General features: G+C 46.6%; 2 protein-coding genes across 2 annotated transcripts; both read right to left on the reverse strand.

Moving 5' to 3' along the window:
- Positions 1 to 10,906: 10,906 nt before the first annotated feature.
- Positions 10,907 to 17,112, reverse strand: Serpina1f (serpin family A member 1F). Its single transcript, NM_001108054.1, has 6 exons — positions 17,044 to 17,112; positions 15,550 to 15,642; positions 14,381 to 15,009; positions 12,980 to 13,253; positions 12,020 to 12,167; positions 10,907 to 11,194 (listed from the first exon to the last, which is right to left on the reverse strand). The coding sequence occupies exons 3-6, from the start codon at positions 15,006 to 15,008 to the stop codon at positions 11,006 to 11,008; spliced, it is 1,239 nt and encodes a 412-aa protein (NP_001101524.1). The 5' UTR covers position 15,009; positions 15,550 to 15,642; positions 17,044 to 17,112; the 3' UTR covers positions 10,907 to 11,005.
- Serpina1fl2 (serpin family A member 1F like 2) lies at positions 15,598 to 25,059 on the reverse strand. Its single transcript, XM_006240513.3, has 4 exons — positions 24,420 to 25,059; positions 22,764 to 23,034; positions 21,306 to 21,453; positions 15,598 to 15,642 (listed from the first exon to the last, which is right to left on the reverse strand). Exons 1-4 carry the CDS (start codon positions 25,057 to 25,059, stop codon positions 15,598 to 15,600), a joined length of 1,104 nt encoding a protein of 367 aa, XP_006240575.3.
- Positions 25,060 to 25,785: the final 726 nt, after the last annotated feature.

The following is a 25,785-nucleotide window of genomic DNA, read 5'->3' on the forward strand; positions in this document are numbered from 1 at the left end:
GGTAACAGATCTGTATTTTAAATAGGAAGAGCAGTGGCTCTAACTCATTTGTCTGCTAGGACATTCCTTTTGGATCCCCACAAAAGGCAGTAGTTGTATTTTGCATGGAAGTCCAGAAAGGGTTGAGTGACTTCTTTGAAGAGAAGAATACGTTGACAATGAGGGAGGCTGGCCAAGGTGGGCCTTGTGGCACCAAGAGTCATGTTCTTTTCACTCTAGTGAACAGCTTCGTGGAAACCAGTACGTTTTGGGTTGCCACAAAGGCTGATAGAGGAACAGAACACTGAGGGTTGGTGCCGTTCTTGAGTGCTGAACATCCTGAACATCAACAGCTTACATCTGAGATCTCCACACAGACAATACCTCCCTCCCCGGACACACACTTAGTCCTTTTCTCAGTTTAATAGTTTGCCCTGGGGGGTCTTTGGCCAGATTTTCTGAGGATGAAATGGGCAATCGTTCTCATCTGGTACACCACTTCCTAGAAAATGCATTTAGGACTCTGTCTCTTTGTGGGAGAGCACTGTGATCTACTAACCATGGCTGCAAGGTGAGCAGAGGGCATGTGCAATCATCTGTTCAAATCCTACTCCTAGATGTTGTATAAACCATGTATTCATTATTGAAATGAAATACCCAAGGCAGGTTAGCTTAATGAAAAAGAGAGGCTTACAAATTAGAGAATTCAAGGATACACTCATGGTATTTGGGTCAGTTCTGCACATAGCTTTCTTGTTGTCAGTGTCCTAAGGCAACTAGTGATACCAATTAGCAGGGAGTCTATGTCCATACCTACAGGTCTGGTCCCTCTCCTACTTCTTTTAAAGCCATCAGAATTCTGTCTTGGGAGCTCTGCCCTAACTTATCTTGCCCTATTCACTCTCCAAAGCATTCATCTACCGTATAGGTCTGTTTTGTTTGGATGATGTTTGTACTATTAACAGATGACTCTGGAGGCTCACCCGATCCATGAGTCTGGAGGACTGCTAGTTCTATTCATGCTAGCCCAGATATCCAGGAGTCATAAAAGAGGCAGGGAGGTGGGGGTAGGCTAGACTGTGGGACCATATGTAAGATAGAAGAGAGGATGGAACAGTAGGGCAAGTCTTGATGAAGGACCCCACATATTAAAACGGCTAAATATTCAGCACAGAAAACTCCGGGGAGAGGGTGAGGATAGGTCTTAGTCAGTAAACTAACTAGAAAAGAGGCACGTGATATAGTCACCCAATGCCAACAGTGCTGCCAGTTCCTCCCAGTTCCTCACATTGGGGTCAACCCGAGAGGAATACAGCCATTGCAAATCTGGCAAATGGATGTTACTCATAATTCTACTTTTGGAAAATTACAGTATGTGCATGTATCTATAGATACATGTTCTGGCATTCTACATGCCACCCCACTTACAGGAGAAAAAACAACACATGTCATTCAGCACTGCCTTGAAGCATGGAGTGCTTGGGGAAAGCCAAGATGTGTAAAAACTGACAATGGCCCTGCCTATACATCTCAAAAATTCCGTCAGTTTTGTGCTCAGATGCAAGTTACCCATCTGACGGGCCTGCCCTACAACCCTCAAGGACAGGGAATCATAGAGCGCGCTCATCGGACGCTCAAATCATATTTAATAAAACAAAGAGGGGGAATTATGATAGAACTCCCCCAAACACCCCGAGTGGCCACTGCTTTGGCCCTTTTTACCTTAAATTTTTTAAATCTTGATGAAGCTGGGCAAACAGCGGCTGAGCGACATTGCTCAGAGCCCAAAAGGACAAAAGAATTAGTTAAATGGAAGGATGTATTGACAAACGAATGGAAGGGCCCGGATCCTGTTTTGATAAGATCCAGGGGAGCTGTTTGTGTTTTTCCACAGGATAATGAAAATCCAGTTTGGGTTCCGGGACGACTTACTCGGAATATCAAGACAGAGGACCAAGAAGATGACAACTCTGGTGATCCTCATGCTGATCCAGGGAGTGCCAATAAAAGTGCAGAGCGAACTACGGTGGGGAATTATGTCAACCTTCCCCCTCCCGATGCCGGTGATGTATAATGCCCAAGTGTTTCCACGTTTCTTTACTACCAACAAAGAATTGGGACTAGCCTATTTACCACTAGATTCCCAAATAGAGCAAGTAAAAGAAAATAGGATTATTCCCCTTAAGGGCAGCCTTTGTTTTGGCATATTCAACAAAATATCTTCTGATCTTCCTTGCATTATGTTGAGTAATCAATCTTCTGCTTGGTTAAGGGAGGCCACATGGGGAACTGGTGAGGAAGACATTGTGGCTAACGCCACAGTTCTCTATGGTTGGTGGCCTTACATTAACTCCTCCACCTGCCCTCTCCGTCAACCAAAGTTGGCACCCTTTTGTAGAGGGACCCAAGATGAAAAACTTACTTTGCCGTGGACTGGTTGCCAGTCCCGGGACTCTGCCTGGGCAGTCCAGAATTTTTTCTCCTTCTCCCCTGATTTGGGAGGCGGAGTGAACTTCACCACCATTGATCCTAGACGGTCCAATAATAATCCCTTTGATCAATGGATGCTTTGTGGTGTTAATGGTAGCTGCACTGATCTTACACCTATGGCGATGCTACTTGGAGGAAAGGGCGAAAAGGGACGGTTATCATTTTCCTGGACGGGGAATATCCACCCTTCAGCCTCTGTCTGGACAGCTACTCGTATAAAATATAAACCTTACTGGAGCACGGGGTTTAACCCTGCTCCAGTTTGTGTCTGGCCGCCATTTGTGTGGATTATAAGTAATGCCACTAAAGTTTCTAAATTGAATTGTACAGACGGTTCATGTTTTTATGCCCTGTGTTGGGATGCTAGCCAATATCCCATAGCGGTAGTTACCCGTATGCCTCGCTTTATCCCGGTCCCTGTTGAGACTCCGGGGACCCTGACCTTATTTAGAGGAAAGAGAGATTTTGGCATTTCTGCGATCATTGTTGGCATTATTGCTACAACGGCAGTTGCTGCCTCAGTTACTGCTTCAGCATTGGCCTTGTCAAACACAGTGCAGACAACCCAAACTATCAATGATTTATCGGCTACCATCTCTGTGGCTCTGGACAGACAGGCCTCGGCTAATACTCAGATACAAGGAGGCCTCATGCTTGTTAACCAACGTATAGATCTGGTCCAAGAGCAACTAGACATCCTATGGCAACTGGCCCAGCTTGGCTGTGAACTAAAGCTCCCCGGCCTTTGTGTCACGTCTATACAGTATGAACAATTTACCAAAGCTGCCAATTTGTCTAAAACCCTTTCACAGCATTTGTTACAGAATTGGACCTCGGATTTTGAACAGACGCTCAGGGAATTGAGAGCGGCCATCATTCAAGTAAACTCTACCCGACTGGATATGTCTTTGACAGAAGGATTGTCATCCTGGATCACCTCAGCAGTCTCTTATTTTAAGGAATGGGTGGGGGTGGGACTTTTTGGAGCAGTCCTCTGCTGCGGATTAGTGTTACTCCTCTGGTTGCTTTGCAAATTAAGATTTCAAACAAAGAGGGACAAAATTGTGATCGCCCAGGCGCTTATAGCCCTTGAACAAGGAGCGTCAGCCGATATTTGGTTAACCATGCTTAAGCAATAGGTCGCCGGCTGGACAGCTCTTGCACTCCTAGAACCTCGGTTCATTGCACAGGATTAGAGTGACCGGCTTGAGCAGCCCATGAGGGATGACGAGCTTAGCATCGCACAGGGAAGCTCTACCAAACACGCTCCCTGGAAGGCATGTCATATTACATGAGGGTATCTGCCCCAGTTTTCCCTCCCTCGAAAAAATGGCAGTGCGACGGGTCGGGAGTGCCCTGGGTCTCAACAACAGCTTAAGGGTATCTCTCTTGTACGGGTTCGCCAACTTTGTGCGAGGATATGACCTCTGCCTTCACCCTCCTATTTATGGGTGTCCTATTTGCTTAAAAACAGATAAGGGGGAGATGTGGAGGGCCGTCCTCACATTCTCCATTGTAAGATGGCGCCGATATCCGGCAGGATGCACCTAATAAAAGGGCAATACGCAAGCGCCTGGTAAATTCCTCACTCAGGGGGACACGTATGCTGTGGTACGTCATCTGGCACATCTGGCAGCGACCAGCCAGAGAGTGACACGTCCGAGGCGAGGATAGTTTCCTATATAAGGGATGGTCTTTCCCTCACTCGGGGTCTCCGTATTGTAAGCTTGTGCTCTCGCTCTCAAGATGCATTAAAGCTATTTCTGCAGAAGGATCCTTTGTGTCCTGCATCATTCTTGCTGGCGAGACGTAGCGTGGGACAAGCTATTAAAGTGGTTCTTTTAAATATGGTTCTCTGTGGCAGCTCTGGGGCTGACGACTCTTGTTGTTTCCTCAGCAGCTTTGTTCTTGCTAACTTTTCTAGCTCTTGTCATCCCTTCATATAAACACAGAGATTAAAGCCATGTACTGGATGGAGGATGTAGCTCAGGGGTAGAGAAGTAGCCTTCTTGCGTGCTGAAGCTCCTTGTTCCAGCCCTCAAATAGAAGCCTGTATGTTTGCCAGGATTGATTGGGATTACTGTGGAAAACGAAAAAGAAAGTGAGGTGATTTAGCCAACAAGATGAACAAAACAACCGTTTGAGGATAGTGCTTCCCTGGCCTGGAGTGTAGGTTAATATTAACAGACTCAAGGTGATGTGAGGTTGTGCAATCGAGGGCCTGAAGATCAACTCCCATGGATGGTCCCACCATTCACCTCATCTCCTGGAGTTGCCCTCCATGTAATGCCCAGGACTGGGGAATGTCAGTCCTGGGCAGTAGAGTGTCACCACCTGTTGTGATGATGTCACTCTGAACCAAGCAGGTCAGCTGGTGTCGCAGCACCTCAGTATCTTTTCATGCAGCTGTGGGTGTTGGCAGCACAGGGCTTCTGAAGCCCTTGTGTCAGTATCTCTGAGCACAAGAACCACGTGCACAGGCAGAAGAACAATGTGTACAATGGGTAGGAGGTCTGGGGTCTACAACCTTTAGTTTTGCCTCCATCCAACTCCACACACCACTTAAAAATGATAAACCATTTTTTTGGGGGGTGGGGAAATGGGTTCTCTTAGATAGATCCTGGCTATCCTGGATCTCACTTTGTTGACCAGGTTGGCCTTGAATTCAGAGATCTGCCTGCCTCTGCCTTCCCTGTGCAGCATTGTCTGAGTTGTGTCCATTTCAAGGGCAGAGGTGGTTTGAAGGAGTTGCCTGCATGGTTAGAACACTTGAGGAACACTGTATTCTCTTTTCCCACTTGGATGGGAATATGGTAAAGGCTCTGAGAAATCCTTCAGTTGAAGACTAATTCAGAACTCTCCAAAAAACACCTGACCAACGGCCCTTACCAGGTAACCTGACAAAGTTAGGTCCTGCAGGCTAGGTCTTCATTTGGGTAAGAAGAGAGCTGCCTCCTGGAGCATCCTGGCCCCCCTGCCTTTTATTTTCCCATCAACCCTTCCATTTACTTCTTAAATTTATGTTTTTTTAAATGTTAGAGAAGGAAGTGACATGGTGTGTCCCCACCCAGGCATAGTCTCCACTGCTCTGAGAGAACTGTCTGTTCACTGACTTCAACCATGGCAAATCTACCTCTTCCCTCTTCCTGTGCGGTGGTCCTGTCTCTTCATGTGCAGCACATGATCCAGATGTCCAGACCTCCTACACAGATCATTTCTCTCCCACTGTAGGTCCCAGATATCATCTTAGCAGTGGGCAAAGGCACTGCTGAGAGCTGCCTTTTGTGACCACTGCATCTGGGCAGGCTCCTCACCTTGGTGCTCCCCACATCCAGCAGAGCACGCTTCCCCATGGGGTTCATCACCTTCCCCCTCTTCATGCCCCTGCTGTCTGTGTCTGAATCTCTCAGCCATATCCTTCCTATAGACATTTATTTTTGTCTGTCTTGTTCCCGGTGGCACACCAGTGCCTGGCACATAATGCATGCTTAGTAAACAGTCGGCAGGTGAATTAATACTCATGCTCACAGAAGAAACATATGCACACGCTTTCTTTTTACTAGACTTCCTTTAGCTTTCAGCAATCTTCCTTTATCAGCCGCCACAAAACCTTTTATAAAATCTTGCATGTATGCGGTATATATTTTTGGGAGTGGAAATGCATGTTGTTTCATATGTATGGAAGTCAGAGGACAACCCCAAGTGTCTTTTCTTTCTCTTTCTACCTTCTACCTTGTTTGAAACATGGTCTCTTATTGGCTGCTCTAAGTTTAGGGGGCTCTCAAGCTTCTAGGGATCTCTTGGCCCACGCTTATTATCACACATGCATATTATCACACATGGCTCTTATGTGGGTTCTGGAAACACAAACTGGGGTCCTCATGCTTGCATAGCTGTCTCTTTACTCACTCAGCCACCTCCCCAGCCTCACATATAATGTTTCAGTTCAGGGATGTCCTGGGTTATAAAGGAAGGACTCCATGTGGATTTTTCCCCCTCTTTGAATGACGCCGAGTGGGAAAGAAGGTCATGTTGTGTGTCAACAGTTCTTGATGGTAAGATCCTAGGCATGGGCTTCCAGAGTTGAAAGTGAGAGTGTTTTTCTCTTACCTATAATAGATCTTGCCAAGCTGTCTTCCTAGGAGCCTACACAGACTTCCCTTGCTTTGCACAGCAGGACAGGGTCTGCTTTCTCACCTGCTCATAGCACTGGACACCAATACCATGCATCTGTGCCGATCAGAAAGGTGGGCTCTTTATTGGACTTACAGGTTTTATAATTGCATAAAGTTAGGAAATCTTACAAATTTCCACTGGCCATCTCGGTTTATTGATCTTTCTTTTCTTTTTCTTTAAAATTTGCTTTCTAGTATCAGCCATTTTCTGGGTTTTCTCCTTGAGGCTTACTGTTTTCCTGATAAACAGATTTGAAAGAAATCTTTAAAATGATGGTTATACTTGCTATCAAGACTTTCAGTTTGCTGTGTTTATGACATTTCATAATAGCCCACAATGTAGTAGGTCTCCCTGAGGCACCTTCATTCCTATCATGTCTTGGTTGATACTCTCTACCCCACTTCTCCTTTTCCTCCTTTCCAGACTCTAAACCCTCCTACCTCCAGTATTTCCCAGTTTACTCTCACTCCATACGTGTGCTCTAAACCTCACCCCTTCTCTCCCTTAAAGCCTGTTTCCCTTGCATGGTCCCATTCTAGTTTCCTGGTGTCCACATCCTTGGGGAGCAGTCTGTAGGCACTGGCAGGCAGCGTATACGATGTTGCTAGTAGACGGCTTCTGGATCTTAGCCCCCTTACTGATCATCTATCTGATTGTTGGTTGATTACTGATTACATCCTACATCCACTCTGTTCAGCCTCTGGTCAGGAACTGTGATGTTTGGTACATATACATACATGAAGGCTGTTCTGTCATGGTGAGCGGCACTAACCCCCATATACTGTTTATGCTTTGCAAAGTCAAACAGCAATTCTTTCGATGATTTCTGGGGATAGTCTTATTCTGAAAGGCTGTGTCTACTTGGTGCCTCTCTCCATTTATATTTGCTGTGTTTCCATGTCTGCCGTGAACGTTAGTCCTTACCACCCGCACTGACTGTGCCTCTGCCTGAGGTTTTCCCTTGCAGCCTTCTCTTTCAGTTCTCTGATCTTTTTCTGGCCCTGCCAGTGTCTTCTTTGACTGGCTTGCTCCACTGCATCTCTAAAGACTACGTTACACGTCCCAGCTCCCCTTCAGATGGGTCCTTCTGCCATGGCTGCCTCCCATCTCTGATGCACTGCAAACATCTAGGATGAAGTGAGATACAGAGCAGTAGAAACAGGCCAGGGAACCAGGAAGGCACCAGAGGTGAAGGATGGGGTCATGGACCCAGATAAGAAAGAGGGAGGAGAGGGGCAGAGGGGCAGCCAGGTTATCTGAGGAGTTAATGAACACACCTGACACCCCCTCCCCTTTTCCGGAGATCAAAGGGGCCCTGGGAAGATGAGCCCAGAAGGCAAAGGAGTGAGAGGATCTTGGACTGTTGCCAGGAGCGGTTTTGGGAACTATGCTTTTATCAGCCAGAACTGATGGATGGGTTAGGGCTTATCCAATTCCAGTCAAGGTGTGGGTATGTGGCTGGGCTTAGATTCCAGAGGTATTGCTTAGGGAATAGGTAAGGCAAGAACAAGAGGAGCAGATGTCCTGTGTGTTTCACACCCTCTGCCATCAGAGACCAGAGAGCAGAAGGCCCAGGGTCAGCCTAGGTCTGGGAGGGTGCTGTAAGTTGGAGCAGGTCATTAGGTTAACATGCCCAGCACTCACTCATAGACCCACTATGTGCTGAGAGCTCAGATGAAGGCTATGTTCTATTTCTGTCTCTGCCACAGTGGAAGCTGGGTACCTCAGATTCCCTCTTGTACAAAGTGTACTGAACTAGGTGGGAGGCTGGCAACTCCCCCACATGGGCTTAGGAGGAGGCTGGTGAAAGACGTGCTAATCAGGGTTCCCAAGGCTGGCAGAAGACACGTGGGCTGGATGCGCTGCACCAACTGTCCCTTGTGCTGTATCTCTGGGGAATAATGAATTGAGTGGGGAAAGGAGCATTCAGTCCTATGTGCCCCGGGGACTGTCAGTGGAGAAGAACCTAAGGGAGCTTGTGAGCCTGGCCATGTGCTGCTGTGACCTGAGGCCTGGCTATTCTCTAGGTTTGGTGCAGAAGAAGCAGCTAGAATTTTTGGAATCAGGGAAGGGAGAACGTTCTGTGGCTATCTGAGTCAACCTCAAGGAACAGCAGAGTAAGGCAAGAAGTTCACGGCTGTCAGGGGCCCATGGCTGTGCCTGAGCCATGGTGTCTTCAGTGAGAGCTCACTGCTTACTACGACCATGCGTGCTTCCACTCCTGCCCTGTGCAGGTCTCACACAAGGACCTGGCACAGGTGCATTGTAGTTTGTTTGTTTGGAACAGAGAAGAGACAGGTCAAGTGCCTAATGCCACAGAAAGGGTCTTTGGTCTGGCTGAGAAAAAGCTGGTGGTGTCCATTCCAGAAAAGAGGAGCTTTTCCTTGAAGGTAGAGAGAGTAAAGGCCCTTGATTCTGCCCTGTCCATCCACTGCAGGTATCATGGCTTCCAGACAGACACATGCTCTTTACCATGGATATAGACATGCACAGAGACTATAATGACAGAAACACACACACATACACATACACATACACACACATACACACACAACAGGGAACATACAGACTTTCTCCCCAGAGCCCTAGTTCTGGCACAGAAGGAAAAGCTGTTCATATAATGAAGGCTGTCACCCAGTGACCTTGCTCTGTGCTCACGTCGAATGTCGAGGACAGGGATTTATAACTGGCTGCCAGCGACAGCCGAGAGGCTCAAGGAAGCATCGTGCCCTAAGTCAAGGCCAGAGTGCTCCAGCATGAGATGTTTCGAAATGATGCCCAGAATGACCTAAAGTTTGGATAAACTTTAGCCCACCACAAAACCCTAATCCTCAGCTTCTCCTTGTGCCCAGGTGAGCAGCCCCATAACTGTCAAGTGGTAGCTCAATTTGGCTTGCTTGGCTTCAGTTTGCTAACGAGAATGGTGCCTCATTTCTCATCAGATCTGTGAAGTGCCTCTATGGGCATTGAGGGGAAAGAACGTTTTCCAGTACCACCCTGGGGGGTTTCACTCCCAGTGAATTCTCTCAACAGAAGCACATCATCCCTCATGATGGCACAAGAGATACTGAGATGAAAAAAAAATAAACATACCAAATCAAAATAGAAATTTTGGACATTAGAGCAATACAGAGGCTCTGAGTGCAATGATTTCACAGAGGTCATACAGAGAACACACATCTAGTGTGTGTCAGTCTCAACTAGAACCCAGGTCCTGATACCCTTCAGTCCAGAATCAGTGCTGCCCTTAGGATGGCTTCAACTTTGGTGGAGTTGGTGAAGGTCAGAGGCACTAGGACATTGGTATAAGAAGTGTCGCTTCTAGAGAAATTCTTGGAGTAAGTTCATTACTGAGTCCTGTGAGATCACACAGCCATGACATTTTTTTTAAAAATCTAAAAGTAACAATTTTTATAATTCAAGCCAGTGCTTTCAGTTCACATTTATTCAGGGAATCAGGGTTGGGTGAGGGTGGGGATCTTCAGATGAGCTTGAAGCAGACAGCATTCCCACAGCACAGAAGTGGTCTGGGTAGTAGGCATTTCCTGGGAGGGGGATTCTGGCTTCTGTAGGCCATTAGCAAGGTTGAGGGTTGAGGAGGATGGGGCAGACTGCTTGGCCTTGATGACAAGTGTGAATCCTGAGATCAACTATGAGGCACTAGATTTATATTTACCCTTGGAATACTACACTGAGAGCCTGGAGATGGGGCAGGGGTAGGTACATAAGATGTCAGGAAGATCTCAGGGGGACCTAGGGAAAGGATAAGTGTCCTTTTTATGTAGGTATCTATCCTTGTTATGACCTTTTAGAGTCATTCATACAGCATTGATTCATGATCAGGGAGGACAAGGGGAATAAAGTAAGTGGCTTTGCACCCAGTGGCCTGATTGTCAGGAGAAGCTAGAGGGAAATCACCCAGAGACCTCTCTGTTCATTGGAGAATCTGTGAGTCCCCTCTGGCAGGGAAGGGATGACAGCAACAGAGTCTGGGTTCTGCTCCAGCCCTGAGGAGGAAGAGTTCTACCAACTATCTCCTCCAGCCTTTCTCAGGCATGTGCTAGTGAGATGGAGAGGCCAGTCTCAGTGAGATGACACTGTACAACCAGAAGGGTCCATAGTCTCCTCCCTTCAGTGCTGGAGATGAGACATCATGGAAATCTAAACAAGGATGTAGGAGACCCTGGGATGCACTGTGACTTGGAGATGCCACATACCTCAGGACAGAGGAAGACACAGACACACACCACAAAGAGAGGGATTTGCTGGTTGCACTCAGGCATGAGTGAAACTATCCCATGTTTAATGTCAGCAAGAAGGGATCACGGCTCTCAGGAGAGGGGCTGATTCCCAAGAGCAGTTAGTGTTTGGGATTTACCACTCTGCCTAAAAAGAGGGGGACATCATTTGTTGGATCCTTGATGAAGATTAGGAAAGGTCTGTTGAACTGAACATAACCCACATCGACCGACCCGTCATTTTTGAAGCATGTACTTCTACCAGGTTTTGACCCCTTGTCATCGATGGTCAGCTTGACCTTACTTACCATCTGTAGGGAGAGAAGCAGAAGCAAGTCAGAAGCAGGCAACACCTGCTCTGGCCTAAGGTAAGCTCTCATGTGGAACTAACAAAGGCAGAACCTGCAATGGTTTGTGTCCATCCTTTATGGTACTGCCCAGCCATCTGCCTGCTCCATGGTGGTGACCCAAAGTCCCTTTCCCCTTCTGTCTCTCGTCTTTGTCCGCTTTGGCCCATTCCCTTTCATGCTCCTTTCCTGACTCCATCTCTCACAGCTTTAGATACAGTTCACATCACAGCCTCATAGCAGGAGGGTTGTTTGTATTTCATGTCCTTTGTACAAAGTCCCCTTTTCCAGTGTGTAGCTGTGAGCTCCCTGGGGATAGGGTTTCTGAAGAGGACCTCGAGTGTCCTGAACTACCCATAATGTCCCTGAACCAATGATATCTTTGGAAAACTCAATAATACTTCTGACTTTGTGGTTGACCAGTTGCTCTGAATGCCACAGATGGAAAAATTCTAGGATAATGTCCCATGTCAGTGAGCCTAAGTCTCTCTGTATGAATATAAGCAAAATGAATCCCAAGGTCTCAATGGGCCTGGGCAACTATGAGACTGAGGTTCAGGGAGGCCATTCAGGGGAGCTACTTTTATTATCTGAAGCACAACAATCACCGTTGCAACTTTGGCCTCTGACCCCATCCTCCAGATAAATCCCGAAGTTCCCTCTGGAGGAGCTCAGCCTTGCCTTGGTCTGTACCCTTTCCACTAGCTATCCTTAGCCTCACACCTGAGCAGCGCCTCTACCCTGTTTAACTCAAACAGACCCAGGAATGTGACTGTGAGGTGACCTTACCTTGAAGGACTTTTGAAGTGTGTCATTCATGACCGCTGAGCTGTTGGCATCATTATTGAAAACATAGGTGATTCCTAGTAGGTTCATCATTGACTCCACATCATGGGTCTCAGACAATGACAGTTCTGGTGTCTCTAAATTAACCATCCTGGTGTGTAGAAAAGGAAGCTTTTCTTTAGTGTGGAAGAACCAGTACCTTTGTCCTGGTGGTCCCTAAAATACCATCTCCTAAGAGAAACCCTTCAGGCAGACTCAGGGGGTCCACATGGAACCATGTTCCTGCAGTGTTTGGTCACCCCCTCTTACTCAGCTAGATTTTACCCCAAGAGCAGCCAAGTACAACTGCTCACTGGCGAGGGTCTATAGTTCACCTTGGGTCTGCCCGAGTGTCCTTGTGTTTCATGTAGCCCACATCACACAACAGGCAGCAAGGCCCAGGCTTGTTTACAGAGCACCAGAAGCACTGGTTTGTGGAGCATGGCTCTGGAGACCCAATAAATCCCATGCAAGTGTGTCAAAAGAATTGAGTCATGCCCTTACAGTCTTATAGGCATGTATTTCCTGAGGTTTTCCATACTGGTTCCTCCTGTCACCAAAACATCCTCATGGACTGTCCAACTTGACCTCTAATCTTTAATGTGGCCAGGGCCTGAGAGCCATCTCCATCTCCTTGGCTCAGCCATAATATACACTACATCTATGGCCAGTCTACTGGCCTCTGCATCTCTGGAATGAATATATCCATATGGGGTGTTATCCCCCAAGGGCAACATGTTTATCTCTTTATATTGAGCACTGTTTTTGTCAATGAACCTGGCCTGAATTACAGAAATGAACATGGAGTCTGCTTGGAAGCTCAAAGTGGCTGTGGCCCCAGCTTCTGGTCAGTCTTTCAGGGCCTTTGTCATTTAATGATCAGAGGTTGGGTGCCTCTGGGTAGTTCCTGGGTCTGGGGATCACCTTAGATTAGATTGTCGTCTCATTCGGCGGAAGTGTGGGTAGGTCAGTCTCTGTTCCACCTTTTGCATCTGCCCTATGTCAGGTATGATGAAGTAGGTTGTGAAGTTGCTTGCGAGCAGAGTAAACACCAGCACCGTGCTAGACAGATCCTCCACTCGGAACAAGTGATTCAAGTCCACGATATGGATCATCGGTACCTTGATTGTCATCCCTTGTTCTAAATGATAGTCCTTCTGTTTGACAGATCGGCAGCCAAAGTCGCTGTTAATTTTGGCTGGAGAGGATGAAGAAGGCTGTGAGACAGGGGTGGGCCTAGGTCTGTGCGAGTATATCAGAAGAAAGGAAAAAGTAACAAATGCAAATGACCAGAGGTCCCTAACTCACATGTGTACTCCTTTCTTTTGGAGGCTCCTTGTCTTTTGTTGACAACGGTTTAGTCAATATTCAAGGCAAACCTTTACGGTATCTTGAGTCCTTTCTTGAGCCCACAGAGAGTGCATATGCCTGGGTAGCCTTCCTGGTACCGTATAAGATAATGACTATTTTGGCCATCAGAGTAGGTAGGTGCCTTGGAAACCTATCCTTGAAGTCATCAGAATGAGTAGACCCCTCAGAGACTCTGGCCCCATGTTTTCATTGGAAAACAAGGGATCATAGGAAGGGACTGAAGCTGTGGTTTGTGTGCTGTGCCGGGTAGGACTTTGCCCAGGGGAAAGGGAGCTCTGGTGAAGAGAAACAGCCCTTAGCTTTGACTTCTTCTCCAGGCTATAGACTCCCTGGGGACAGCTGCTCCTGACCTTACCAGTTCCAAGCAGGACCTGGTCATGCTTGGGGTCATTTAGTTGATCAAGTGTCTTTGTTCCACAAAGTTCCATGCACTGTGCCACCTTACTAATTTTTTTCATTACCTCAGAGCTATGGGCTATCTCTGTGATATGGACAGTCACCGCACAAACAGATAAAATGGCTTGCCCAGTGTAGACAGGAAATGAATGGATGGAAGCCACATTTGAAGCCAATGTTTTCAGACTCCAAATCTGAGCCTCTCTACCATGCTTACTGTTTCATATCCTATGGAAACTGCCCTATGTATACTGAGCTATAATTTGTTTTAGAAAATACTACCTCTTCTCTTGTTTTACTCACATAGATTTCAAAAGAGTATTTGTATACAGAAGAGAATGATCTGCCAAGTCCAGCCTAGGGGTTGCTTTAATACATCATCCTCCAAACTCATTGACTGCTGGAAACTGTGCTATTTAACAGTGAAAGACTGAAGAAGATACATGCAGGCATCCTACCCCCCTCCATTTGGGGATTTCAGGAGACAGAACATTGGAATGTGAGCATCTATTTGTATAGATGTCCTGGAGAAAGCTCAGCCAAGTGATACACCCTTACCATTCCAGATAATGTAGTTCACCACAGCCATGTATGTGTCATTCTCCAGATTCTTGACAATGTTCTTAATTTCCTTGTTGCTTTTTGTCATCATGTAATTGTTGATCTGTGTCTTGGCCCTCCTGCAGTCTGTAAAGTTGATGGACACGATGTCAGAGTGATATAGGTTCTTGACTCCTTCCACAAATTTGTCTACTGGTGTCAGATCCTGGTGGATGAACACACCGCTACCACTTTTCAGTGGTGATAGCTGTTCAGGCTGGTGGATGGCACGGAGCAGATACCGGAAACACTTGTGGATCTCAGCTTCAGGCAAGCCTGTTTTGTTGAGCCTTAGGATTTCCAGGATGCGTTTGCTTTCATTACCTTTGGCTCCCAGGGACAGCATTGAAATGGCAGCAATGACTCTAATAGGGGAGAATAAGATATTTCCATTTACTGACAGTTGAGCCATCTCTTTGAACAAGGTGATGGAGATATTGGAGATGGTGAGAGCCACCTTCCGGCACTGGAAGGGATCAATGTTTGGGTCTTCATAGAGGTCTTCATATTTAGTCTTGGTTATGGGAAGCAGACAGCACAGGCCGACGAGCAAGAGGAGTCCACGGGAGAAAAAGGGTGCCGTCATCCTGCAAGACAGAGGGAGGAACACAGCCTGGATTCAGAGCCATGACAGCTTCCACTAACCAATGATTGACACAGGTAAAAGCAACCACAGTTTCCTTTTCCTGTGCTGGGTGCCCAACCTGGGCCAGGCACTCTCTACAGCCTCGTTATGGAAAGACCCAGTGATACCTCTCAGGGCAGGCCATGTCTTCCTGGTTTGTACTTACCTGATTTATAACAGTACCTTGCCTTCCCGTCCCAGTCTCAACTGGGGAGTTACACAGTTCTCCACTCCTTGATGAGAGCATAATAAGCCAAAGGGGTTAAAGAATATGTTTAAGGTCCATGAGCAGGGATTTCGGCGGAGCCTCGTCCATACATAGAAGGTTGTTTGGGTCCTACTTCACTCCCACTGACAATAATTCAATGCAAGAGAAACTGCCCCATTTGACAAAAAGCCATGTCACCGGAACCCATGTGACCTGTCACAATTTCTGAGCTTCATTTCACAAACAGAAACACAGTGAAACTAGTTACACAAATACAGACATGGCTACTGGTACCTGGATGCGATCTTGGGGGAAATTTGTAGGTTTGGCAAGCTTCAGCCTTTAGGACCAGCCTAAGTACGGTGAGGTCGGACTCAGAGCAGGAACCTGAATAAGAAAGAGGGCGGAGGTGTTAGAAAGGCAACAGCTCAGTGAAGAGTTAATGAGCACATCTTCCCTTGTAGATCAGAAGTTCTTCCCAGGTGATCAAAGGCAGGTGGCCCCGGGGCAGGTGGAAGAGGCCTAGGGTCCTGGGCTGTCCATAGAGAGTCTTGAGAAACACATATTTAAGGATGGCAATTTAAAAAAGAAAACCTGTTTTCTCCTCTAAGAGAGTGGAAATCATGTAAGTCCTCGAATCCACAAGCACAGGTTGAGGTCTATGGCTTTGGGCGGAGGGGCATGGAACTGTGTATGGAAGGATGCCCAAGCCGAGACTGTATTGGGTGCGAATGGAGGAGATGGATAGGACTACCTGAGGTATTTCCTCAGTCCTCTCCACCCCAGGTAGAGACCACTCAAAGATAAGAGATCTAGAGCCAGCTCAGGACCTTCTCAAGGAGGGAAAATACCAGGCCACCCGACCCAGTGTTCAGTAGTGGGTATTCTTTGTGCTCAGAGCCCAGAACAGAGACTTTGTTCTCCTCTGCATTTGTCCTCAGGACTTGAATCTCTGCCTCACCTCCCTCTGCGTGGAGGAAATATGGAGGTAGGTGGTAAGGTTGGCACTGCCCACCCTATGGGTTCAGAAGGAGGCTGGTTAAGGACTTACTGAGTAGTCTGTGGAGGCAGGAGAAGCTTGTGGGCTGGTCATGTAGCACTGGCTTCCCCTTAAGCTCTTAGCCTGGGGACTTATAGGCACAGAAAAGTGTGGGAGACACTTGGTCCCTATGAGTGTAATGACATTTCATGCTGGAGGAGAGCCTTGGGCAGCTTGTCATCCTGACCAGAAGAAGATGTGCCATGTGTTGCTGTGACCAAGCACCTGGTTATCTTTCCTTGAGCTGACTTAGTGAAGCAGAACTGTCCAGTGCCAACCTTCTTGAAGGAAGACAGAGGGAGCCCTGTGGCTATCGCAGCTTACCTCAGGGAGTTCCTGAGAGGAGGTCATGGGTTTGTACACATGCCAGGCCTTGGTATCTTTAATAATCATTACCTGCCTGACGTCAGTAAGTGTTCCCACTCCCAGCCTGGGAAGACTCATGTGCGCACTAGAACCTGTGCTGTGTCGCATTCAAGCCCAGTTGTCTAGGACAGACTGGGGTTAATAGCCCGGAGCTTCAGAAGTGGTCTTTGCTTTGGGGTATCAGAAAGAAATGTTGGCATCCACCCTAAGGAGGATTAGTTTTGCCTAGAAGACAGGGAGGATAAAATTCCTTCATCCTCATGCATACATATATGTAATACCCTTTCAGATACACATGTTAAAATACACATACAGGGCCAGAGACCCAGACCCAGATCCAGATGTAAAGCATGCACATAAGCAGCACATCCTGCCTCTCTCACCTTTTCCATCCTATGCCTGGCAGGCCTGCGAGGCTCCTGAGGCTGCAGGGGCTGTCATCTAGTAACAGCATACTCTGCACTCAGTGAGGACACAGTTCTTGGCCTTTTTAAATGAATGGACCATATCCTGCTGTAGGCTTGCCTACGTACGTTTTGCTTGTCTGTCCATTCATCCATGGACACGTGGCTTGGGGTTTATCTCAACTCGTGTGTGCCATGCTGTCCTGAGTGTGAACGTACCTTTTCACGGTCCTTTCCTTCCTTCTGAGATAAAGGAGAGAGACAGTGCTGGAGCATATGCTGTGTGGCTTGGTTCTGATGATTCAACTTGATTGGACTTTGAAAGCCCTAGGGAATTGGTGAGGTGCAGACAGCTAGTGGTGCATCTGAGGGATTTTTCTAGAGCTGATTAGATCATGAGAGCTTTGAGTTCATCTATGACCTGATCTCTGGATGAATTCATATGACGCCATTTAGGGGGAAGTGGGGAACTTCCTGGCTGGAGGAAGTCTGCACCGGGTGTATATCTGTAGCAATAATTGTAAAATGCCTTAGTCCCAAATGAGCTCTCTGCTTACTATCATGTCTCCTTTGGACTGAGAAAGCAAAACAATCTCATTTTTCAAGTTGGTACAGATTTTTGTGTGGTGATGTTAGAAATGCAAAGTTATATTTTTACAAAATCCTGTGTACGTGATTCGAACCTGGTTCAAACTATTCTTTATACAATGATGAAGTTTCAAGGTTGTGGAGGTCTATTCAGATTAAGAAAAGCTAATTTAAAATGTCTTCCTAACTAGTTATGTCTTTGCTAGTACATAGTCACTGTAAGCTTGTTTCTGACCTGTCTTGAATGTAGTCTGAAAAGGATGTGTAATAACCCATTTCCAGAGCTATCAATAAAGTAAAACAGCATAAAATAGCAGTAGAGCCCTGTCCAATAATTTCCCAGTTATCCATATTCAAATAACATCTGAATCCCTGTTATATTAGGGATCCAGTAGCCAGAAAACCAAGAAGTGAATTGGGCCTATGAGGCTGGTGGAAGGAGCAAGGAACAGCATTCATCCACACATTCAAGAATTATAAAACATCTTAGTCCTAATGAGCTCTCTGTTTATTATTGTGTCTCCTCTCAGGCCAAGAAAGCAAAAACAATTTCATATTTTAGGTTGGTATGGATTTTTATGTGATGATGTTAGAAACTCAAAGTTCTATTTTTAGAACGTCCTGTGTATGTGATTCAAGCTTCCCTGCTGCTGCATTCTATTTCGTAATCATTAGGGACTTGAACCCAAGAAAATGTGAGGTGTCCCATGGCAGTGTGCCAGGATGAGTGTCTAGATGGCTCATGGAGAACCATGAACCTGTGGACTAAGTTGATCTGGGGAGACAGTTTGCCATCCATGCATCTGTATCGAACGTTGCTCTTTCAATAGAATGACTAAGGCAGGCAGTATTTTCATGGTTTTTTAAAAACCTTATTAGGTACGGTTATGTGTCATATATCTCAAGGTGGCCTTGAACCTAAAGTTTTCTGTGGAGTCTGAAGGTGACTTTGAACTCGCCTTCCTATAGTTATCACCCAAGTGGCACGGCTGTGGGTATGAATCACTATTCCCAGTACAGGTAGTTGAACCCAGTAAACACTACCAATATCTTTACAAAAAAATTTTTTTTAAATCCATTCACTGCCTCACTCCTGGTCACCACCTCCCAAAACCCTTCCCCCATCTCCTCTCCCCATCTCCTCTGAGCAGGCAGAGGGCCTCCCTAGGTATCCCCCCCCCAACTCTGGCCCTTCAAGCCTCTGCAAGGTTAGGTGCATTCTCTCTCACTGAGGCCAGATAAGTCAGCCCAGCATAAGAACATTTCTCATGGACAGCCAACAGCTTTGGGGATAGCCCTTGCTCCAATTGTTTGGGACCCACATGAAGACAGCTGCACATCTGCTACATATATGTGGGGAGACCTTGGTCCACCCCGTGTATGTTCTTTGGTTGATGTTGGGTCATATCTTTAGCCTAGTTTTTACATTTTATTTTTAGCAGATCCTTAGCTGCCAAGTCCCAGAACCGATTGGCACTGGCTTGTGGTGGATGACAGTGGACCTTCCGGGATTCAAGGATTGTTCTCACCCACTGTAAAAGATTTCTATATGGACTGCTAACCTTGGAGTACCATGCAGCATTAGAAAAGCACCCAAGAGACAGTAAAACAGCAGCATAAGGAACTGTGTCATCGCGGGGTGGGTTTTGAGATTTCAAAAAGCCTATGTCAGGCCCAGTCTCCCTCTGCCCCATTTGTGAATTACATGTAAACTCTCAGCTCCTTCTCCTGCCTGCCTCCTGCCATGCTCCCAGCCATGATGATCATGGACCAACCCTCTGAAACTGTAAGCAAGCCCCCAATTACATGCTTTCTTTTATAAGTTGCCTTGGACATGGCGTATCATCACAGCAGTAGGACGTAACTAAGATATGGTGGAATAATTATATGGTTGATGAGTAGAGCCAACTATGCTCCACAGGAGAGAACCCTTATTTGGTGTTGTAGGTCTCAACAAAAACCTGTGGCTCGGAAGGTAAGAGACCCAGTAGGAGGTTGATGTCATTTTTTTTTTGTTGTTGTTAAATGCATGCAATATGTTTGTCAGTTTGCATTCTAAACGTATGTATTTATTCACATGGAATACTGCTACTGGTAGCCTAGGTCAAGAAAGCTTCTTTTTGCAATGGATGGCGATTACCACATGAAGTTACCACCAGTCAAATTGATAATGCCAATGCTCAGATCTACATGCAAGAAAATGACCATATCATCCAAGCCTCAGGGATGGTAGAAGAGGAAGCCAAGGAAGGGGCCATATGTTATGTAGCTTCTTCCCCCAGATTGAAACACTTTCTCATGGAGGCAGAGGAACCTCAGAGGCCCAGGAAACAAGATTCACCAGGCCTTTCCTGAGTTGAGATAAGCAATGCATAAGTGCCAAGATGGGCGTCTCTTCACTGGTGTAGCTGCTTACAAGGCGTGTGAGGAACATCAGTCACACTGCTTTCCAGGCATCTCATCCATGTGGATGTGTGATGCTACCCAGAAATTCAGTTTCCTAAAAGTCACCCACACTCCTGTAAATATGTACACACTCACGCTCTTGTAAAGAAGACCAATGGAGTCCTTCACTCTTTCGCTCGCCAAGCAGGACTTGGATAAAAATTTATTTTATTTGGGTTTGTCATTGCCTTCTTTATCTGGGGTGACTAGAAATAGCCTCCCTGGAAAAATTCATAGTAGTCCTGAGCTTGAAGTCATCTAGGAGGAGAACCTGGTAGAGAGTAGAAAGACTAATGCTCAAGTGTAATTCTGTGTGTGTAGTGGGGGATGTCTTACTATGCCCATGAACAAAGGAAGGTTGAGGGTTTCATCTTTGATGATGACTAGGAAGGACCTGTTGAACGAAACAGTGGGGACTTTAGGCCACAAAGAATCATACAAATATGGAACTTCTGGGACTTCTCTCTCTCTTGTTTCAATTCCCAGCACAGCTTTATGCACAGCCTAGAGAGAGAGAAAGAGAGAGAGAGAGAGAGAGAGAGAGAGAGAGAGAGAGAGAGAGAGAGAGAGATCAGAAACTTTAGGCTGAAGCAAGACTCATGTGGGGAGCCTTACTCAAGGAGGGCCTCCTTTGGCCATCTCCTCCTAGACAGTCTTACCTTGTCCATCACCTCCCTTCTCCATGATCACTCAGAATATTCCCTGACTTGGCCTGCTTTTTCATTTTCAGCTTCTTGAGACTCTGACTATGACCCTCAGAGTGTCCAAACTCACCAAATCTACAGCTCATGTTCAACCACTCTTGTTTTGGGTTTACTGATTTTCCAGGAGCTGTTGGCTTTCTTGATTAACTTACTCACAAATTGGACTTTGTGGTTCACTTGTCACTTTGTGGAAGATTCTAGAATGTTCTCTGAAGTAACTGAGTCTAAGACTTCCAATAAGTATGAGCAAACTAAGACCCAAGCAGTAGGAGGCCTTGGGCGAAGATTGTTAGCTAAATACCTCAGGGAAAAACTATGGTACCACCTGCCTGAGAAGTCATCTCCCAGCTCTGACCTTTAACCCCACCCTAACTAGCTACCTCCTGAGACCCAGACCTTGCTCATGTGCCTTCTCCTTCCTCAGCCTCATGCCCAAGTTGTGCCCTTTGCATTTCCTTCTGCCCTCTAGATATCTGGAGCTACTCATTGGTTAGGTGGCCTCACCTGAGAAAGTTTCACAGGACCATCTGTTGTGATTTTTGACAGGTCAGCCTCGTTGCTGAAGACCTGGGTGATGCCCAGCGTCCTCATGACTGCTATCAGGTCATAGGTGGCAGAGATGGTACATTTGGGGAAACGTAAGTTGGCAAACCTGTCATAGTGGGAGAAAAACAAAGTCTCATAACCTTTCCTGTTCTTCTGGGACCCACAATGTTGTGAGTGTTTTCTTTCTCATTTACTGCTTGTTGTCTTGGACCACAGCAGTAGCTCCTCAGGTTCCACCTCCTCTGAGAAGTCCTCCTGACAGATTCGAGGTGCACAGATGGAACCATGCCTCACTCTTCAGGAATGCTCCTGAGAGTTAGCAGGAGTTGATACAACGGAGTGACAGCTACTCAGATGGGAAGAGCTGGGTGACCCTGTACACTGAAGGAGTCCTGGGAACCAACTGTCCTTCAGCTCTGTGACTAGTTGTAATCTTGGCTCCATCTCATCCTTTGTTCTCTGCTGGGGTTCAGGGCTGCAGGGCTGTGCTCAGCAGAGTGACACATCTACCTACACTTGCCTCAGGCTGGTGAAAAGGATAGCAGGGCCTAGGGTCACTGATAGAGAACACACTCTGACAATTTGGCTCTTGGAAACCTGGTAGACCACATTCAAGTGTGACAAAAGAACACAGCCTCCTAAAAATGTGCCCCACGTGTCTACCCTTAACCTTTCCTTCCCTTGGCCTTTTTAGCCAAGCTCTGCCTATGTCCACTGTGAGAGTCAACATACCCAGATGAACTCATTCTCTGAGAGAAGTTAATTTTCAAGGAGAGTCCAAGGCCCAAGCACCTCATACTCTGGGGCACAGGTCAAATTTTTAGCAGACTATAATTTTCATTGAGACTGCATCAATTACAAGTATTCTGGACAGAAAGCTTGCCCAACAACAATACATTTACCAATGTCTATTCCTGCCTTAGGGTTTCCTGGCCAGCGGACTGCATGTATCCAAGAACCTTATGGAAATTCCTCCCACTTCCCCATTAGCCTTTCCCTGTCACTCTTCTTCTTCAATGTGCTGGTGGCAGTTCTTTGCTGTCCCATGGACAACTGTCTTCTATGAACATTCTCAGACTGACATCCCTTATAAACACTCTGTCCTGGAAATTGTACCAGTTGGGGTCTTTGTCTCAAAGCCCATCTTCGTTCACATACTCCAGCAGTACATATTTGGAAAGCACAGTGTGCATGATGGGAAGGCAGTTTCTAACACCAGGACCACAGAGTTCATGGGGAGTATTGCTGAGCTATACAACCTGGTCAGCACAGCTTTCAAGAGGTTCTAGGTCTTAAATAGTAGCTGTGACCCAGGGATGGGGTCCACCTGCCATAGCTGGGATGGTGGCCAGGCCTGAGGTGACTGACCTCAGAGGATAGAACAGTTCTGAATAGGTCCACGTACTGGGGAATCACCTTGGATTAATGTGCCTCTGGATGCTAAAGATGTACTCATAGCTCAGGTTTTGGATCAGCTGCGGCATCTTCCCAAGGTCTGGCAGGATGAAGAAGGCCATGGCATTCCCTACATAGTGCTGTATCAGCACCCAGCTGGACAGACTCTTATCCTTGTGCAGGTAAAATTTACCCAAGCGGTTGATCATGGTCACAAAAAGCACAGTGCCTGTGTCCAGGCCGAACTTATCTTTTATTACATGCTCAGCCTGAATTTCAGTGTTCTGGATTCCTGAGGAGAGGAAAGAGGCTATCAGCGAGTGGTGGTATCAGATCAAGTGGTCCCCTGGTCCGCTTTGACATGCTACCCTCTTAACCTCAGCTTCATCAAGTATAAATGGCATGCTGAATGTTACCACAAAAGTCTGCCCAAGGGACTTTATGATGATCACCTGGAGCTGTAGAAAATATAGAATACTAATATTGGAAATGTTTTGGACTAATTATTGGAAAATTTGTAACTTCCTCCCTCCCTGCTTCTTTTCTTTTGGATATTAGGCCTTATTGAGAGTTTCCTTAAGACGTGCTTGTGGTAGAAACTGAACTAAGGACCTTCCATGTGCCCAGCCACCTCTCCATCATTGAAGTACAACTCTGCTTCCGCCTGGAGATTCTCAGTGAACATTGGAAGCTCCTCAGTCAAACTTCGAAAGATCCCTTCCCCTTTCAGACAATCGTCTAGTCTGTATTCAGGGGACAGCTAATATGTGCAGATGACAGGACAGAGTCTCCTTGGCTATGCACGAGTGTCACCATTGAGACCATCAGAGAAGGCAGAGCCTCAAGGACTGAACTTATTGGAAAGGAGTAGACGATGGGACTGGAGTGTGAACAAGATCCAACTTTGTCACAGCAGAGTTGTGCAGGACTCTGCCCAGGGACAAGGGTGCCATGATGGAGGGAAGACCTTTGGCCTTGATTCCCAGTCCCTAAATATGACCTAAATATTCTCAGACAGAATGTCAGGCTTTGGGGGGCCAGGAGTTAGTTGCTCTGGGTAACTAATAGCTCTTCCATCACTAGGGAGCAATGGTTAGCTTTCACTAGGAAGTTGAGATGGTTATATCCAAAACAGTAAAATGATTTATTTTTTTGTTATTCTCTTTTGGATACCACGTCTATTAAGTAGTTGAGGAATAGGGGCCTTCATGCCCGATGAAGTGAATTTGATCCCTGGAGCCTAGATGTATGTAAGAACCACAGTAAAAAGGAGGAATTGACAACCACGGGTTGTATGTGGTGTGACCTCCATATGTGTTTTATGGCTTGTGTAGATAAGCATGTAAATCAAGGTAAAATTCTACCTCTTCTCACTTATGGTTAATGATAGCCATATTCCCAAAGCATGGTCATATAACTCATTGCGTGACTTCATCATCATCAAAGGTGGGGCTAGTCATAATATCCACGACACACACCTTATTCGTCATCATTCCTTACCCCATAATGAACCCATAATGACCCCAACTGTCCCAAGATGATTATCATTTATGAGCCTACCAAGCTTCTCCCCAGCCTGTCTGCTTTGACAAGTACTTCCTCTTGGTTGAGAACAAGAACTTGAACCCCAGGGTTCTGACCTCCATGGTTGCCCTCCCAGTGCAAGCCCTACCTTACCTTCAAAGTAGATGTAGTTCACCAAGGCCAGAACTGTGTCTAGCGGCAGTTCCCTGACCACCTGTACTATATGACCATAGCTTTGCCTCTCCACTTGTTTGTTGACCTGCATCATGGCTTCTTGAATGTTCGTGAAGTCTATGGGAATGGCTTCCGAGTGGTACGACTCTGTAACCACGCTTTTGAACTTGTCTAACATCTTCAGATGCTTTTGGATGAACAGGCTGCTGCCCATGGTCAGCTGGAGCTGCTGGTTTGGCTGGAAGAGTGTATGGAGGAAATGTTGGAAGCACTTGTATATCTCCTTTTCAGTCATCTCTCTGAGTTTGAGCCTCAGCCCATTCAGGATTTGTTGGTGAGTGCTGCCCTTAGCTCCCAGGGAGAGCATTGTGAAGGCAGCCACGATGTTCACTGGGGAGAACATAATGTTGGGTTGTTTGGGCCAATGGACTGCCTTTTGGAGCAAGAACAAGGAGATGTCGGTGATGGTATGGGTAATTTTCTGGCAATGGGGGAGTTCCTGGTTGTTGATGTCATGGTTTGAGGCGCCTTTCTTTTGGTAACCTTTAGTCTGGGAGCCAGGGAGCACACAACATAGACTGGCTAGCAAGAAAAAGTTGCAATAGAAAGAGGGTGGCATTGTCCTGTAAGACAGAGAAGGGTACAAAAGCCCTAAATCAGGACCAAGATAACTCTTATGGACCACCCCAACCATTGACAGCAAGTAAAAGCAACTAGTTTCCTAAACTTGTGTGCCCAACTGTGCTAGGATGCTCTGAAGCCTCATGAGAGCTCGGGTAATGAGAGCTCAGTTACATTAACTCATTACTTTGGTTTTCATTTTTAAATTTTACAGTGTGTGTGTGTGTGTGTGTGTGTGTGTGTGTGTGTGTGTGTGTGTGTGTGTGTGCTGCTCAGAGCTACACCTCAACTGCCCCCTGGCCACCTGAAATCAGTCAAAGAGAATCAGGACCCTCTAGAGAAACATGATTGTAGGGGGCATGAGGAGGGGACAAATCTGGACTCTGATTTGGACTTTGACACCAGCCATTTGGTGACAACAGATATTTAAACCTGTCTACATCTCGTTTTAGACGAGGTAGTTAGAGAGAGTGAGAAGAATTAAAGGAGAGATTGATCTTTCACCAGGATGTGACCTTGGGGCAGTTCTGGGGGTTGGGTGGGGTGGTGCAGTGCTGGGGGGGGTAGAGTGGGTTGGGGTAGGTTGGGGTAGGTTGGGGTGGGTTGGGGGGGGAAGAATGAGATAGGTTTTGTAAACTCCTAACCTTCAACAGGAGCTGGGGGTATGGGGATGGAATTTGGGGTTATGAACCCAGATAAGAAGGGGTGTGGAGGAGGGAACAGA

The sequence above is a fragment of the Rattus norvegicus genome, chromosome 6 (assembly GCF_036323735.1).
Source record: "Rattus norvegicus strain BN/NHsdMcwi chromosome 6, GRCr8, whole genome shotgun sequence".
Lineage (NCBI taxonomy): Eukaryota > Metazoa > Chordata > Mammalia > Rodentia > Muridae > Rattus > Rattus norvegicus.